Raw genomic sequence first — 18679 nt, forward strand, 5'->3', positions numbered from 1 at the left:
TCATACAAAAATCTATACACACACAGTTATGTGACCCAGTTGCTCTCCCTCTAATGTGACAGCGCATGCCTTCTTTCCACCCCAGATTTCCCGTGTCCATTCAACCAGGTCCTGTCCCTTTTTGCCTTCTCATCTCGCCTCCAAACAGGAGCTAGGGCAACCCTATTTTTAATCAGGAAAGCCCAAAGTGCCCCAGAACACCCCCTCCTAGCAGACTTTCATTTGGTTTCATTGGCAGAACTTCGACCCTCAATCACCCCTTGCTGGATCACCCCTTGCAGTAAGGAAGGCTGGGAAAGCTGGAACACAATTGTCATGGTTGGCCAAAACCAATCACAATCCATCCATCGCCTCCGGTGAGGCACACTGCTGCCCCCAAACAAAGTCTGGGTTCCATTGGCCAAGGAGAACAAGGGAGGTCGGTGTTGTGGGTACGCAGCTGTTCCAGGTACCAAGAGTGTGTAACAAACCATCCCCAAAGAGAACGGCTTAGAACAACAGCATTTATTTTGCTCACTAATCTGCACTCTGGCAGGGCTCAGAGGGGATACCTTGTCCCTGCTAAAACAACAGCTATGTTTATTTTGCTCATGATGCTGCAATTTGGACAGGGCTTGGTGGGGTCAGCTCACCCCTGTTTCCCTTGGTGTCAGCTGGAGTGTCTGGAAATCTGGGGCCTGAAATCATCTGAAGGCTCATCTGCTCACATGGCTGGTGCCTGGGCTGGGACGTCTCAAACAGCTGGCTCTCCTCAGGCTTCTTTCTGTATCTCTATGTGGTCTCTCCCTTGGACTCCCCTGCAGAGTGGCTTCAGGGTAGATGATCTTAGCTCAGCGCAGGGATCCCATGGCATGAGTTGCAAGAAAGAGAGTCCAGCTGACGCTGTATCTCCTTTTGTAACCTAGCTCAGTCACAGCCTTATTTCTGCCACATTCTATTAACTAGAAGGAGCCCTGGTGGCACAGTGGTTAAGCGTTTGGCTGCTAACCAAAAGGTCAGTGGTTCCAACTCACCAGCTGCTCTGGGGTAGTAAGATGTGGCAGTCTGCTTCCGTAAAGGTGACAGCTTTGGAAATCCTATGGTGCAGTTCTACTCTGTCCTATAGGGTCACTATGTGTCAGAATTGACTTGATGGCAATGGGTTTCCCTGAAGTGTCACCTCTTGCCAGAAGTCCTCCCCCCCACCTCTGTGTCAGTCTGTGCTGCCCTCATCACAGTGTTTCTTATGCTCAGCTAGTGGTGTCTCTGGGAAAGAGGGGCTGGGTCTGTCTATTCCTGTCCCCCCAGCTCAAGACCTGGCACAAGAAGTGTACAGAAATAGACACTGACTGACTACATTTTTCATGCCCATGCCATGGCTTGCCTCCAGGTATTTGCTTATACCATGCCCTCCACCTCCATGCCTTTCCACCTTTTCCTCTCTCTTCCTCCATGGGCCTCCCCACTGACCCTTGGAGGCATCCATCAGAGGCCACCTCCTCCAGGAAGCTGTCCCTGCTCCCCCGGGGCTGAATCTCCTGTGTATCACTTACTTGGGGGTCTGTGGCTGTCTCACCCACCTGGTTGTAAGGTCTCCAGAAGGCATGGCTAGGGCTTGTATCTGTCTGCATCCTCAGCACTTGTCACCGGTCAGGCACACAGGAGGCCCAAGAAGGAGTGAGTGCAGCAATGAATAAATGAATGAGACTGAACTACAGGTCATCAGTAGTATTGAACTACTAGGTGTCCTCTCCTCTAGGAAGCTAACTCTTACTCCCAGGGGCTTTGTGGTTTCCCTGGCTTACCCCCACCAGGATACTTGATCCCACTGGGCTGTAATTGCCTCAGAGGAGTTTGCCTCCTACCCTCAGACTGGGAGCTCCTTGAGGGCAGGATGGGGTCAAATTCACTCTCTGAGTGCCCAGCACTTCCAGCCCAAGCCTGTACACTGCCTACCTCACCTCCTGTTTTCCAGCCCTTCCTGGGTCTCCAGCCACCCTGGCCTTCAGGCATATACTCCAACATGTGAACAAGTCTTCCAACAAGTGAACTGGGTTTCTACCTCAAGGCCTGTGTACTTGCTGTTCCCTCTCCCTAGCTAAACACTTATCGCAGTCCAGTTGATTCCAACTCATGGCGACTCCATGTGTTATAGAGCAAAACGTTTCCATAGGGTTTTCTTGGCTGTAATCTTTATGGAAGATTGCCAAGCCTTTCTTTGGGGTACCACTGGGTGGTTTTGAACTGCCAACATTTAGATTGGTAGTAGACTACAAACCATTTGTGCCACCCAGGGATCTATCTCCCTAAACTAGTCTTCCTCATATCCTTCTCTTTAGGTTCTCAGTTCAAATGTCTCCTCCACAGAGAGAGGCCTGCTCTGACCACCTGCCCCGCTCTCTTCACTATTTTCTTGTTGGGCCCTACTATTACCTGAGATGGTCTTACCTGATTTGTTAGTGTGCTTTCCCACACTGTCAGGCATCAGCAAAGATGTCACTTTAAGGACTAAGGTGCACTTGACCCAAACCATGGTGTTTTCAATCGGCTCATATGCATGCGAAACCTGGGCAATGAATAAAGAAGACCGAAGAATCGATGCCTTTGAATTAGAACTATGGTGTTGGTGAAGAATAGTGAATATACCACGGACTGCCAGAAGAACAAATCTGTCTTGGAAGAAGTACAGCCAGAATGCTCCTTTTAAAGCGAGGATGGCAAGGCTTTATCTCACATATTTTGGACATGTTATTAGGAGGGATCAATCCCTGGAGAAGGACATCATGCTTGGTAAAGTAGAGGGTCAGGGAAAAAGAGGAAGACCCTCAACAAGATGGACTGACACAGTGGCTGCAACAATGGGCTCAAGTGTAACAGCCATCATGAGGATGGCACAGGACTGGGCAGGGTTTCTTCTGTTGTACATAGGGTCGCTATGAGTTGGAACCAACTTGACAGCACCTGACAACAGGCTCCAACACTTTTATGGTGATCTACGTAACCTGGGTTCCAATTCCTGCTCTATTGCTTACTTGTTTCATGGCAGAGCAAGTTTCTTAACGGCTCTATGCCTCAGTTTCCTCATCTGTAAAATGGGGTAATAGTAATAGCTCCCTCATAGAGTAGTTGTGAGGATTAAATGGGTTAATACATGCAGTGCCTTACAACAGGGTCTGACAGACTGTATTAGCTATTAACTAAACCTTTGTTAAGATGCCCTGGTAGCGAAATGGTTAAGCGCTGGGCTGCGGTTGGAACCTCTCAGAAGCTGGGCAGGAGAAAGGTGTGGCCGTCTGCCAGCCTTGAAAACCCTATGGGACTTCTACTTTGACCTATAGGATCACTGTGAGTCAGAATCGACTGGAGGGCAATAGGTAAAGGGTTGTTTTCTTATCTAAAAATTTCTGGAGCCCAGCCCTGGTGGCGCAGTGGTTAAGAGCTCGGCTGCTAACCAAAAGGTGGGCAGTTGGAATCCACCAGCAGCTCCTCGGAAACCCTATGGGGTAGTTCTACTCTGTCCTTCCAGCGTTGCTTTGAGTCGGAATCGACTCCACAGCAACAGGTTTTGTTTGGTTTTCCTAGCGTTTTATCGTAGGCGCTCAGAGAAACATTTACTGAGGAATGAACAAACCTTGGCACTTGTTGGAAGCTGGGCTGTTGGGAAGAGGCTAAGGATTCGAGTTGGTCCAGCCCCAAACCCAACTGGCCCCTCGGCAAAGTGAGGCGAGGGGGTCGTGGCAGGAGGGGAGGTAGAGGGCGGAGCGGGAGCCTGGAGAAAATCCGCAAGGCTTTCTTTGCATTTTGATCTGAGAGCGAGGTGGGAACTACTCCAGATTCTGAGCGGAGCGCGGCCGCGTGGAGAGCGTGGCGGCGAGGATCCTGGTGGGGTGCTGGCCTCGCCCCCAGGGGGGGATGGCGACGCCGACTGCAGGGGGCGGTGGCGACAGTGCCAAGGACGCAGAGTCCAGCCTCTCCGCCTGGTGAGCCAGCCGGACTCGCTCCCGGGGGCGCGCGACGCCCTGCATTGCCGGTGCGCAGACCAGCCGGGCCCGGGGCGGGGCCTGCATGCAAATCAGCCGTCCCCGGGGCGGGGCCTGCATACAAATCAGCCGGGCCCGGGGCGGGGCGCGGGAGGCCGGCGGCCGAGATCCGCGCCCAGGAAAGCCCCGCGCTGCGCTGAGGAAGGTAGGGGCGCTGGGGTCCCCCACTTTTCTTTCGAGGCGCCCGAACGGCGAATGGACCAGGATCGCTCAGGTAGGATCCGGGGCCGCGCGCGGAGGAGGTTCTGGGGGACAGCACTGGGGGCGCAGCGAGCGTCGGGGAAGTTCCCGGCCTGCGGCCGGGATCGAGGCGCCGGCGACCCCGGGGAGCGCCCGGAATCGCGCGGGGAACGCCCTGGCACCCGCCCCGCACTGATCGGGAGCCGGGGAGGGCTTGCCTGTGGGTGATCGGGCACCCAGCACGCCCCCAAAACTCGTGCTGTCCACGAGATGTCAGGGGGGACGGACCCTCGGGGGCTTTGGGGACGCCACGAGTTTGGGGTGAGGCAGGTGTTGGGCCACGCAGTCCCCTTCTCCGGGTAATCACTCCAGCCCCGCACGTAAGAGCCAGGACGTTGGTGAGGACTGAAAGAGAGTAAGGGTGTGAAAATTTCTGAAGACGGTGAAGTTGGAAAGGAGGTCAAGGAAACAAGGCCCTTTGGACTTCTGTGCTCCTCCTCTGAAGATTAATTGGCCCGGATAATAGTGATAAAAAAAAAATAGTGATAGGGACTTGTTTTATGCAAACTTTCCCTGAATATTCAAAGTATCCTGAGGTAAACCTCACAGTAACCTCTCTGTGGTTGGTGCCATGTATCATGGCCATTTTACAGGTGAGAACGCTGAGGCACAGGCAGGTCAAATAACTTGCCCAAGGTGATGCCCAATTTTGTTGAAGCAGGATTCGAACCCAGGCAGTCTGACACCAGAGCTCACTGCCCTCTGTCTCTCAACAATATAGGTCAAACTACTCTGCTCACAGGATTCTCCAGGGAATTTGTCTAAAAAGAAGGTTCCCACACTCCTTCCCTGAAATTCAGATTCAGTAGACCCAGAAATCTGGACTATTATTATTTCTTAAACAAAATCTGGTTTTTTTGTAGTCAGGCAAGACTGGAGCTCAGCAAACTCTATGCTGCTGGGATTTCCAGTGCCCTCAAGCCAGCACCAATCCTGCTTGAAGCCTGAGCTCTGGCTTACCCCTCACCCTTTGCAGATGTGACCCACTGAGCTTCTCCCTTCTGGGTCACCTTTTAGGAGCCTGGGGGATTTGCTGGGACATCAGTCTCTTTATTAAAATCCTAAAGTCCGGTGGGGAAACGGAGGCTTGGCTGTACGTGTGGCCAGGGTGGCCCGCCCAGTCAGGGGATCCAGAGGCCTGGAATCTCTGGTGCTGCAAAGGCCTCTTAGAACTCAGAGCCCATTACTACGGATGGACACACTGAGGTGCAGTGTGAGGTGGTGGCCCAAACTCACTCAGCACTCATTGAGCTCCTACTGTGTGCTTCATGCTCTGGGGGCTAGTGTCTGCCCTCAAGGAGCTGCCCCCTGGGGAGAAGATTGAGCCAGGGAGGTCGGGGGTGAGCTATGAGGGCAGTGGGAACACACAGCAGGGCAGTGAATAAGGCTCACAGAACGGGGACCCTGAGCCAGTCTTGAAGTAGAGGTGTTTGGCAGCTGGGAATGGGAGGTAAAGTCATGCTAGGTTGGGCATGGAGGTTGAGACTACGGAGTAGGAGAAGGCAGAGAGGGATGGAAAGGTGAGCCGGGCACACCTAAGTGCCTCACTGAGGAGCCTGGATTTTATTCTATAGGCTGATGTGTAAACCAGAGGAGTCACGATGCAGATTCCTGGGCCCTGCCCTGGACCTCTTGACCCAAATCTCTATGGAAGCTGTGGGAGGCAGCAGGGCTAAAAACTGATTTTGAGTTACCCTGGTTGCAGCACACCCAGTTGTGACCTGAGGATTTCCACATTCCGGGTGGTGACTCAGTGTCGGATGTGTTTTGTGCAACAAATTCCCAGGGTTGCGGAAAGCCCAGGCAGGAGGTGGAGGTGCCCCCTCAGACAGTCACGCTCCCTGATGCTCAGATTTAGAAGCAGCTTCAAGGAAGCTTCAAGGAAGTAAAACCTTTCTAAACCTCTGCTCTCCCTGCGCCTGCTTGGGGAAGAGGGAGGAGAGGGTTTAAGATCTCTGGGGGTGGGGCGGGGCCCAGAAGCCACCCTGGTCCTCTGTTTTCTCACCTTTGTAAAATTGGGTTTTCCTGAGGCTTACTGACCTCACGTTTTATAAGTGTCTTAGTTATCTAGTGCTGCTATAACAGAAATACCACAAGTAGATGGCTTTAACAAAGAGAACCTTATAGGACAAAGCAGAACTGCCCCATAGTTTCCAAGGAGCGCCTGCTGGATTCGAACTGCTGACGTCTTGGTTAGCAGCCATAGCACTTAACCACTACGCCACCAGTGTTTCATCCCACAATCCACTAGGCTAGAAGTCTGAACTCAGGGTGCGGGCTCCAGGGGAAGGCTTTCTCTCTGTCGGCTCTGGAGGAAGGTCCTTGTCATCAGTCTTCCCTTGATCTGGGAGCATCTCAGTGCCGGAACCTCAGGTCCAAAGGATGCACTGTGCTCCCAGCACTGCTTTCTTGGTGATATGAGGTCCCTCACTGCTCACTTCCCTTTCCTCTTGTCTCTTGAAAGATAAAAGGTGGTGCAGGCCACACCCCAGGGAAACTCCCTTTACAATGGATCAGGGATATGACCTTAGTAAGGGTGTTACAATCTCACCCTGATCCTCTTTAAACATAAAATTTCACTCACAAATTGGAGGACAACCACACTATACTGGGAATCATGGCCTAACCAAGTTGACACTTTAGGGGGATAATTCAATCTATGACAATAAGCTGCTAAACACAGTTCTTAACACAAAGGAGATCCACAGTAATATTGCAGACTGTTTTTTACCTGTCCAGAAGTATGGGTTGGGAGTTAAGAGCATGGACCCTCGGAGCCAGACTGCTCAGGTTCAAAGGCTGGTTTTGCTACTTACTGTGTGGGGTAGGCAAATTATTTAACTTCTCAGGACCTCAGTTTCCCTACTTGTGAAATAGGAATAATTGTAGTGACTACTTTATAGGGTTGTTAAAAAAAAAAAAAAAAAACCACCAGCTGCCCATGGAGTTGATTCTGACTCATGGCGACCCCAAGTGTGTCAGTAGAACTGTGCTCCATACAATTTGCAATAGCTGCTTGTTTTGGAAATAGATCACCAGGCTTTTCTTCCAAGGAGCCCCTGGGTAGACTCGAACCTCCAACCTTTTGGTTAGCAGCTGAGCGGGTTAACTTGTTTGCAACACCCAGGAACTCTTAGAGGGTTGTAGTGAGCATTAAATTAGTATATCTCAAGCATGTTGATCAGAACCTGGGATGTAGTAAGCACGAAGTATTTGTTAAATAAATATTAATTGCTGCGGCCATGAACCCCATTCTTTGGGCCTTAGCCTACCCATTTTGCAGGTGAGAAAACTGAGACCCAGAGATCTGTGCAGTGGCCTTGCCTAAGTCCCCACTAGGAGAGATGGAGGTATTGGAACCCACTTTCCTTCCCAGCCTGGGTTCTTTTGCTCTGCGTCAGTTTGCTGGTGTGACCAAGAGGACATGTTTCCAAGAATTCCTCATGGCTGGCCCTGTGGAGACATGCCCAGCCACATATGGCCAGACTTCCTTTGGCTGTGTTGGAAAAGAGGTCAAGGGCTTGCCTGGACTTTGCTTGGACTTGCTTTTGCCTGAACCATGGTGGGAATTTTGAGGGTGCTGCAGAGGCTGGGGATCCAGCATCAGATAGAACATTTTTCCTATTGCTTTGTGCTGTGTCTTCCAGCAATTTGCTCTGGTTCTCTGAGCCTGACATAGGCTTAAAGAGAGGTAGACCCAGGTTCAAATCTGGGCTTGCTGCTTCCTAGGTGTGTGATCTGGAGGAAGTTGCAGAACCTCTCTGAACCTCAGTTTGCTTGTTTGTAGAATGGATGTATTTTGGGGTGGAGTTCATGAGATAATTTTTATAGACACCTCGCTCATGGAAGGGGCTCAGTGATTCTTGGTTCTCTCTCCATGTAGGACAGTCAGTTCTCCGTGTCCACCACCTGCCTTTCTCATTTGTTTCTTCTTCAAATATTAATTGAGCACCTCCCACATACCAGGCACAGTGCCAGGTGCTAATGAAAGCACACAGGACAATCTTTGCTCTCCTGGAGCTTACAGTCTAGTTGAGAGACAGGCAGTACGCAAACATATATGCAGACCTACACCCCTGACCTAGAACTCTGAAATCCACAAGCTCTGAAAACCAAAACTTTTCTTGTGACTCAGTTGGAATCAGACCCTGACCTGAACTAAACGTGAGGCTCTTTAGCATCGTTATCATCCTTGGGTGCGGTTTCATATGTCTGGCTGCAGAGAAATTAACATGATTGATCACGGGTGCTGCCCCAGACCCTGTGAGAGGTGGTTATGTCGGGGGGCGGGTATTTTATACAAGATGGCCTTTCTCAGGTCTGAGTAATTCTGCATTCTGAAACACATCTGGGCCCAGGACTTCACAGGACAGACTGTGGCTCGCAGTATCCTGCCAGGTGGTGACAGTGCTGTGAAGTGTAAAAGAGGGCTCGGCAGAGCCCAGAGAGCTTTTCTGAGGAGGACCTGGGGGAGAATGGGCCAGGTGGAGGGGACCAGAGAATGGTCGAGAGGGCCTCGTCCACCCCACAGACCCCACTTCCTGGCCCTGGTGGAACCTTGCCGTCCGCTCCATGAGCGCAGTTCTGTCTAAATGCGTACATCCTTGCCCTTCCGAGAAGTGGTGAGAGGAGGTTTCAGGTTTGGCCCCGACTGACTCATTCTTGCTCCGGGGCCTCTGCAGGCCTCCTCACTGCCTCGTGTTGCTTAACAGTATGGCCTCATTGAGGACACTTACCAGCTGGGCACGCTTCTGAGTCCTCACCGCCTCCCCTCCCAGAGAGAGAGGAAGTGGGTCCTGGTGAGGGGAAGAGGTGGTTTTGAAGGTTTGGAGGGACAGAATTCCTGGAGGGTGGGGTTCTGAGCAGTGGGTGTAAAAAAGGACTAAGCCTCCAGCCTCCAGAGCCAGTTTACAAAGTTAAGAGAAACGAGCACTAACATGTCTGGTCTTGCCATCCCTGGGCTCAGTGCTTACATTCACTCAACAGTATGGTGGCCCGTGGGCCAGGTGCAGCGAAGAACACAGGAGCCAGGGCCCGCGTGGACCTGACACTCTAGTGGGGGAGGTGACTTTTGAGCTGAGATCTGGAGTAACAAGACATATATGGATATCTGAGAAAAGAGTCATCCAGGAGAAGGAACAGCAAGTACAAAGGGCCTGAGGTGGGAACACGCTTGGTGTGTTTGACCCATGGCCAAGAGGCTAGTGTGGTTGGACAGGATTAAGTGAGGGGGGAAAAAGCCAAACTCATTGCCATCAAATTGATTCCAACTCATAGCGACCCTATAGACAGAGTAGAACTGCCCCATAGGGTTTCCAAGGAGTGGCTGGTTGATGGATTTGAACTGCCAATCTTTTGGTTAGCAGCCAAGTTGTTAACTACAGGCACCACCAGGGGGAGAGGGGTAGAAACAGGTTAGGGGGTGTCTTAGTCATCTAGTGCTGCTGTAACAGATATACCACAAGTGGGTGGCCTTAACAAAGAGAATTTTATTCTCTCACACTCCAATAGGTTACCAGTCCACATTCGGGGTGTCAGCTCCAGGGGAAGGCTTTCTCTCTCTGTTGGCTCTGGAGGACGATTCCTTGTTATCAATCTTCCCCTGGTTGAGGAGCTTCTCAGGCACAGGGACCCCAGGTCCAAAGGATGGGCTCTGCTCCTGGTACTGCTTTCTTGGGTGTATGAGGTCCCCCACTCTGCTTGCTTCTCTTGAGAGATAAAAGGTGGTGCAGGCCACACCCCACAGAAACTCCCTTTACCTTGGATCAGGGAGGTGACCTGAGTAAGGGTGGTGTTACAATCCCACCTTAATCCTCTGAACATAAAACTACAATCACAGAATGGAGGACAACCACACAATACTGGGAATCATGGCCTAAACAAGTTGATACACACATTTTTGGGGGGCCATAATTCAATCCATGACAGGGGGTAAGTGGGAGCCAGATACCTGCATTATCACAGCCAACTTGTATAATAACCCTGTGAGGTAGGGGCTACTCTCATCCAGATTTTATGGATGGAGAATTGGAGGCACAGAGGGGTTAAATTACTTGTCCGGGATCACACAAATGGAAAGTTGGCAGAGTTGGGCTGTGAACTTGGCAGCTCCAGAGTCCTCAGCGTTAACCACTGTGGACAAGTGCCTCCCTAAATAAATGTCAAGAGAGTTTAAGCACAAAGTGGAAACTGTTCTTAAATGCTAAAGGCCCACCTTCAACTTAGATCTGCTTTCCTACATTGTCTGTGTGCTCACTACCACCTGCTGTCCATCCTCCCAGCAGCCCTGTACATGTGGTCAGGTCACAGTTGGTTCTCCCAAGGCCCATTTTACAGAGGAGCCAAATAAATGCACCTTCCTCGGTGTCACAGACAGTGAGGAAGTACCAGAGCAGAGTGGGTGTGGAGTGGAAATGAGCTTTAAGGGAGGCCCGAGTCCATGTCAGGTGCAGTGCTAGGTGAAGGCAGGTACAAGGGTGTCCACACATTTCACTGAGGAGGAGTCTGAGACTTGGGGTAGAGACTTACCTGGGTGACACAGCTTATAAGTGGCAGAGTCAGGATTCGAACCCTAGGTAGTTGACCTTGAAGCCCAAGGAGTAGAGTTTTAAAGAACTAAAATTCTTATCTTGGAGATAAGAACCATTTTGGAGAACCAGCCGGGGAGGCCTGAGGTTTTCCTGAAGCAGCCAGAAAAGAGTTCTGCTTTATCTAAAGAGGAAACGAAACTTCTCCAGAGGACAGATAAAAGCTCTCTGAGCTGGGCAGCTCTCCAAGCCCTCAGAGCCACAACATCCTGGCAGTCGCTTGCCCCCTGCAGAAGCCACATTTCCACAGCTGGGCATCTCTAGTGGGAAAAAATCCCGAGAATTAGCCAAATTAACTTTGCAGGAGTCACTTTCTGGCTCTGGTTCTGCCTCTTGTAATTAGTAACCATTGTCCTCCAACCCCAGCCTAGTATTTCTCTTATCCAGACTACACAGTGCTTTCAGTCATTCTTCTTGACTCAGGGAGTTGTAAATTCAATCTGGCTTTGGACAGGATCCCACATAAAGCCCATTGCCTCCCTCAGGGCTGCCCAGTCAGAGAGGAGGGAGACTATCACCTCCTTGGATCTTGAGCCTGTATCTCTATTGATGCAAACTGAAAGCATACTTTGTAGAAACCACATCCCACTCGACCTCCTATGGGTCTTACCTCCAGGTCTCTCTTCCACATCAACTGCTGTCAATGTTTGTGGTATTTCTTGTTTTCTAATCTGTTTCAGGATATAAAGGCTATTATTTTTTCTCTGAGTACTACTTTGGCTTCATTCTGCAGGTATTTTTCATTGCTAAAATAATTTATGACTTCTCTTTCAACTTAGGAAACCCTGGTGGCGTCATGCTTAAGAGTCCGGCTGATAACCAAAAAAGGTCAGCAGTTCAAATGCACAAGGCGCTCCTTGGAAACTCTATGGGGACATTCTGCTCTGTCCTGTAGGGTCGCTATGAGTTGGAATTGACTCGATGGCAATAAGTTTTTCTTTCAACTAAGAGTTATTCAAAAGTATTAATGCACTTTGAAAATTTTTTCAGGTGGCTGGGATTTTTTTAATTTATCTTCGTATTGTTTATTTCTAAATTTATTTCGTTATAGTCAATATGTGTGACTTTTATGATACCAGTGATGGGGGATTTTTTGGAATCTTTTTTGTAGCATTTTCTGGTCAGTTTTTTTTTTTTTTAATGAATGTTCCTCTTATATTTGAAAAAAATTCTATTTTTTATTGGGTTTTTAGTTCTAGAAATACACCTATTAGATCAAGCTTGCTAATTATACTATTCATATTTTCTCTTTTTATGTTCCTTTCTCTGCCAGATTTGTCTCCTGTTATGATGGAGGATCTGTTATTTTTCTCTGTAGTTCTATCAGTTTTTCGCATTGTTTTTAAAGCTAAGTTGTTAGGTGCACGAGGGCTCATAATTTTTATACCATTTTGGTGAATTGCTCTTTTTATCAGTATAAAACAGCCATATCCTCCCTTTTAATACTTCAGTGCCTTGAATTTTATTTATCTGATATTCGTATTCCTACACTTATTAAAATTTGTATTTTTCTAGACTAAAGAATTTTTTAGGTCTTGGTTTTGTTCAACCCTAAATACAGGACTTTTTTTTTGACCCGGTCTATCAGCCAGATAAGTTGAAAGAAAACAAACACAGAAAAAACTTCCATTCCCGTCTCAGCTCTGCCGTGACCTTGGGCAAGTCATTTTTCTGTGTTTGGGTCTCAGTTTCCTCTTCCATTAAATGGGGCTATGATGACCTGCTTTAGCTTTTTCTAAGGGTTTTTGTGAAAAGCAATACAATAGTGAATATGAAAGGCACTATGAACTTCCCTGTACCCATATTAGTTGTTGGGTGAAAACAAGTTGGCCGACATTCCAGGCAATGAGAATGGCGTGTGCAAAAGCCTGGAGGTGGGAAAGCCCCCAGTGATGGGGAGAGGGCAATGAGGATGCTGGTGACCTCCCATCTGTTGACTGCCTCCTCCTTTCAGAATAAGACATGAAAAGACACAGTCCCTGCCCTGGAGGAACTTTCAGTTGAAAGGGAGAGAAATGGCGTGCACAGGTCCCTATTAATGAGAGTGAAAAGGAGGTTGGGAGAGAGGGACAGAGAGAGCTGTGAGTTGGGCTAAGGAATAAGGACACCAGGAGTGTCATGAGGGGGAGACATCTGGAAGAGGATGGCATTGGAGGAGGCACTGGGAGGCAGAGGAAGGCATTCCAAGAAAAGGTCCACACAGAAGTGAGAGAATGGAAAGTTGGTGGCACCTTTGGGGACTGGTGGGACGGGGGTGGGAGAGGGCAGGGTTTGTAAAGGCTGCTCTTGGACCCCGTGCCTTCTCCCAGAACAACTTGAATCTTTACTGATGCCATGATGCTGCTCCTGGGGCATCTCCAGTCCAGCTCACTTCTCATCGCCATAACAACCTGCATCCGATAATGAGCAAGAGGTAATCAGGAAAGGGTTGGAAAAGGCAGCCTTTCACCTCCCGTTTGGAGGTGCCAGTGCTTGGGCTAGAGATGGGGTCTCATCTGCTACCCATTTCCCCCCGTTGGGGTCTCCTGGCATCTCAGAACCCTCAGCACACCACACCCCCCTCACCCCAGGAGGACACCAGCTTGGCCATTGTAAGCCAAACTGGGACCACAGATATGGGATTTCAGGGCCCCAGGGAGGCTTTAATAAACTCACTTAATTTTCAACATTTGCAAACCAGGACAATGCAAATCTAGATTTCTGGCTTCTCTTGAAAAATTGAAAGACCTAGCGCTAACCAGGCCCTCATATTCCCATGACACGAAGCAGCTGGAGTGGAGTGGCGACTGCCACTTTAGAACTCGGCTGTGCTTGCCACTTGTCCCTCCTGTCATGTGCTCTCTTAGATATTGCTGTTTACTCCGAGAGAGGTGACTGGCCACCAGGTGAGCTTCCTGTGAGCCGCCTCCAGAACAGTGAGCATCCTGATGCTGAAGACATGTAACCAGAGGGTAGATGGACCCTTATAAAGGCCGAAGGGGACCTGCAGTGTCATTGGGGTGGACTGACGGGCCTTTGGGATCCTAGTGGCCCTGGGAATTGGTGGTTCTGAGGTCTTTGCTGATACTCTCAGGTTTCAGACTAGGCTTCTCCCTTCCCCCTCATCCATTGTTTTTCTCTTTACCTTCTTACTGAGATGCAGCATACCTGTGGGGAGTGCCAGGCAGGTGTACAGCCTCGTGAATTTTCTCCTGTGTGTTACCCAATCAAGAAATAAAACAGGACCAGCTCCCCAGAAGGCCCCTCCTGTACCCTCCCAGTCACACCGCTGCCGCTAGGGGCACCATCCTGATGTCTAGGCTTCCTTTCTTTGCTCAGCACTGCACCTGTGAGGCCCGTCCAGGCAGTCATGGCAGCTGTTGTTTTGTCAACAGTGTCCCGGCCTCTTCCACCCAGCCATGGCTTCTTTGCCTCCTTGCAACTACCCAGTGAGGCAAGTGGTCCCATAGGGTACCATTTCACAGATGAAGAGACTGAGGCCCTGACACGTCACCCAGCCCGCAGGTTGGGGTCCACACTTAGGCCTAGAGTTACCTTCCATGTCTCAGGTGCTCTGGAGTTGCTGTGTACATGGGTGGCCACGCATGTCTCTGTGTCCCCGGCATGTCTGTGTGTCCCCACCCAAGCCGGGAATGATATGGTGCAAAACAACAGGAAGAGCTTGAGAAAGGAAAGCACCTCACCCAATCCCATGCTTGTGTGCAAACAGAAAATGAACAGGGAGCTCTTATCTGCACTGACAAGTTGTGGGGGCAAAGTCCTGGGCACTTTGAAACATGTTCAGTGAGGGCTGGGCAAAGAGTGAGTGTGTGGCCCCAGCTTGGCCACTTCCTGGTTTTTCACTGTCTTAGTCATCTAGTGCTGCTATAACAAGAATGCCACAAGTGGATGGCTTTACAAACAGAAATTTATTCTCTCAGAGTCTAGGAGGCTAGAAGTCTGAATTCAGGGTGCCAGCTCCAGGGGAAGGCTTTCTCTCTCTGTCAGCTCTGGGAGAAGGGCATCAGTCTTCCCTGGGTCTAGGAGCTTCTCAGCCAGGGATCCCAAGTCCAATGAACATGCTTCATTCCCGGCTCTTCTATCTTGGTGGTAGAAGGTCCCTCTCCTCTCTGCTTGCTTCTCTCTTTTATATCTCAAAAAAGATTGACTCAAGATACAACCTAATCCTGTAGATCGAGTCCTGCCTCACTAACATAACTGCCTCTAATCCTGCCTCATTAACATCATAGAGGTTAGGATTTACAACCCATAGGATAAATACATTAGATCACAAAATGGAGGACAACCATACAATACTGGGAATCATGGCCTAGCCAAATTGATACATATTTTTAGGAGACACAGTTCAATCCATAACAGTCACCTTGGGTGATTTCTTCCAAACTGGACTTGCCGGGAAGAGCAAACAGAGAGATGTATGAAAGGAGTGGGTGTATGGCACTACACTGTGGACTCCACAGACAGGAAGCCTGGTTCAAATCCTGGTCCCACCACTTACTAGTCGTGTATCCGTAGGCAGGTCCTGATGCCTCTCTGGGCCTCAGTCTTCCCATCTCTACAATGGGGATAAGGATAACTGCACCTGCCCCAGTCTTAGGGTTGTCATTGTGTGAGTCAAGGGCCCTGATGCCATGCTGCTGTGTGAGTGCAGAGGGATCTGATGGCAGCAAGCATGGGTGGCAAGTGAAGTGGCGTCCATGGGCAGAAGGGCCTAGGGCATGGCCTCTAATGGGGACTTGCAGGGACAACTGCTATAACTTCTCTGGACCTTGGGAAGGAGGTCCATGGGCAGCTGTGACTGTCACTGTTGTCATCAAGTCAATTCCAACTTATGGTGACCCCATGTGTGCAGAGTAGAACTGTTCCATTGGGTTTTCAAGGCTGTGACCTTTTGGAAGCAGATCACCAGGCCTGTCTTCCAAGGCGCCTCTGGGTGGGTTTGAACCACTAACCTTTTGTCTAGTAGCAGAGCCCGTGACCATTTGGGCCACCCAGGGACTCGTGACTGTTGCTAAGACAGCCAAAACCTAATCGGAGTCCTGGGGCCAGACATCATCATCCCGAGGAAGCCAATTGACTGATGCAGTCTTAACAGTCTCAGCTGGGGCAACGAGTAATTATCTTCTAATGCCCCAATTACCAGCTTTCTGGAGGCCGGCTGGGGGATGGCCAGGCTCTGTGCCTGCTTCTAGGTATTTAAAGGAGACTGAAAGCCAGAATTGGTCAGTGTTTATCCAGTGAGGAGAGGTGGAAAATTCCAGCTCTTGGAGCTGCTTCCCTGACCCCATCAGGGAAGGCTGACTGGGTCGCTCTGCACACACACAAACGAAACCTGTTGCCATCAAGTTGATTCCAACTCATAGCGACCCTACAGGACAGTGTAAAACTGTCCCATAGAGTTTCCGAGGAGCGCCTGGTGGATTCAAACAGCCAACCTTTTGGTTAGCAGCCATAGCACTTGACCGCTATGCCACCAGGGTTTCTGCCCTGCACATAGCCGGGGGAGTTTGTTCATTCATCCATTCAGCAAATATTATGGAGTCCCTGCTGTGTGCCAGGCACTGTGTTAGGAACTGGGGACACAGCCATGAATACAAGAGACACAGCCCCTGCCCTTGTGAAAGCCAACGCTCCACTGGGGGATATCACTGATAAACAGATAACTCCTGAGAGTAGAAAATGCCACCAGGGGTGAGTGTGTTGCTGAGAACCGAAGCAAACGAAGGGGTGTAGAGTGGTGGTAGTCAGCACTGCTCCTGAGGAGGGGGCGTCTGGATAGGAGCTCCTTGGGCTGAGGCTCCTCCCTGGGGCATCAGGGACTTTCTGAAGCCAGGCTTGGTTTCCCGGATCCTCAATGGGGTTGCTGGGGCAACCAACACGTGTCCACATTGCCGTAAAGTGGTCATTGGCATGTGATGATGGCCTGTTGCCAAGACAGTGGCCCCTGGAAGCCAGTCCACAGTCTCAAACCAACCCTCCCTGTCCCTCTCGGACAAGGCCCTTGGCTCACTCTGTCTGGGTTTCATCCACAGTATCAGCTGATGACCCTCAAATCTATCCCCAACCCAAAGTTTTCTTCTGACCCAAAGACCACAAGATCACACTGCCTCCTGGGGCCCTGCTGTCTGCTTGGTTTTGATGTAGCATGGCACAGCTCCTGGGCTTCCCCAGCAAGCTTGCTCCTCTCCCCATCTCTATTCCAGGGAGAGGAGCCACCACCCACCTCCACCCCAGCTGAGGCCCACTGCTCCCCCCCTCAACCCTTCTTCTCCAGCTCTGGCAGCACTGCTTTCATTTCTCTCTTGATGGCCTGGGTAGCCTCCAAACCCATCTACTTGCTTCCATACTTACTTACCCCTGCAATCTTTTCGCCACTCAGAAGTTAAGTGGTCTTTTGGAAAGCAAACCTGAGCCTAGTCCTTAACCAAATAAACCAAACCCATTGCCGTTGAGTCAATTCTGGTTCATAGCGACCCTATAGGACAGAGTAGAACTGGCCCATGGGGCTTCCAAAGAGTGGCTGGTGGATTCGAACTGCCGACCTTTTAGCTAGCAGCCATAACTCTTAACCACTTCAATGGTTCCCATCACCCTTGGGATGGAGCCTGAGTCTCTTACCACGCCTGGTAGGCAGCTTTGCCCTCTGGCCCCTGCCAACCTCTCTGCCTTCATTCCCCATGCTCTATACGTCACTCCAGTCAAAGGGTCCATACTGTGGGCAGTAAATGGGCCACCCCCTCTTCCCTCCCTGGTTATTCATTTAGTCCAACCCCCCAGTGGGTCACGTGAAGACTTGGAGTCATTGTTCACTCGCATTTCTCCTCTTTTTCTCGCATCTACCCCCCAGCATCCATCTGTCAGCAGGTCCTCCAAAACAGATCCAGAATCCAGCCCCCTCCAACCCTGGTCTGGACCCAGCATCTCGTTGCTGGTTCCTGCTTCTGTCCTTGACCCAGCAGGGCATCCACCACCCCACAGGCTATCCACCACCCCACAGGCCATCCACCACCCCACAGGCCATCCACCACCCCCAGGCCATCCACCACCCCACAGGCCATCCACCACCACACAGGCTATCCACCACCCCAGAGCCAGAGGGATCCTTATAAAAGTCTTGTTATGTCACTTTTCTGCTCAGAACCATCCAGTAACTTCCCATCTTACTCAAATACTTGTCAAAGGAAGGAAGAGAGGAATGAATGAGTGAATAAATGGCCTTGTTTGCTTTCATAGTAGCCGGCACATAGTGGGTGCTCAGAAAACACCTGCAATAAGAATAAAGGATTGCAGGGCAGGTAGATGTGGAACTGGGAGCACACAATAGGTGTGCAGGAAGCCTGAGACCCTGAGGGCTGAGGCTCTGATGCTCCTGTGGCAATAGAACCAGCTGTCACCCCCACCCCTTCTATACCAGCGGGGGTGGGGGTAGGCAGAGCCCAGGGCACGCTGGGGCATTGGCCTGGCTGCCTTACAGGCTGGGTGGGGCTGTTGACGCAGCTATGGATTCTGGGAACACTGGCCAGGCAGCAGTTCTGGGAAGCCTGCTGCTCCGGGACAAGTGCGGCCTTGGGCCCCCGGCCAGACCACCCAGCTGCCCTGAGGAAGCTATCTCGAGGAAGCTCCAGGCCGGCTTACTGCTGGAGTTTCAAGAGTCAGTGGTTCTGAGCTGCCCAGCCCCTCTGTCCTTGGTTTCCTCTCCATGTGCTGCTTGTCACGGGTTGACTGCATCCTGTCTGCAGATTCAGCTTGTCTCCTTCCAGCTGGGTTTGCTGCCGGGAGCAGGGAGGAGAGATCAGGAGGCCTATTCATCCCACTGGGCTTGAGAAGAACCCA

General features: G+C 50.6%; 1 protein-coding gene across 5 annotated transcripts in view; it reads left to right on the top strand.

Annotated features, from left to right (window-relative positions):
- Window positions 1-4101: 4101 nt before the first annotated feature.
- IL4R (interleukin 4 receptor) overlaps window positions 4102-18679 on the top strand; it is a 47110-nt gene continuing 32532 nt past the window's right edge. For 3 of the 5 annotated variants that reach the window (XM_010598474.3, XM_023558869.2, XM_010598475.3), the window contains exon 1: window positions 4114-4233. Coding sequence is in view for 1 of the 5 variants with exons in the window: in XM_064295734.1 (XP_064151804.1) it covers window positions 4215-4233 (19 nt within the window). In the remaining 4 variants the exon portion in view is untranslated. Of the gene's footprint in view, window positions 4234-18679 lie in introns of all 5 variants that reach the window. The other 2 variants (XM_064295734.1, XM_023558870.2) reach the window with 2 other exon arrangements.

This window comes from Loxodonta africana, chromosome 12 (genome assembly GCF_030014295.1).
Source record: "Loxodonta africana isolate mLoxAfr1 chromosome 12, mLoxAfr1.hap2, whole genome shotgun sequence".
NCBI classification, from domain to species: Eukaryota; Metazoa; Chordata; class Mammalia; order Proboscidea; family Elephantidae; genus Loxodonta; species Loxodonta africana.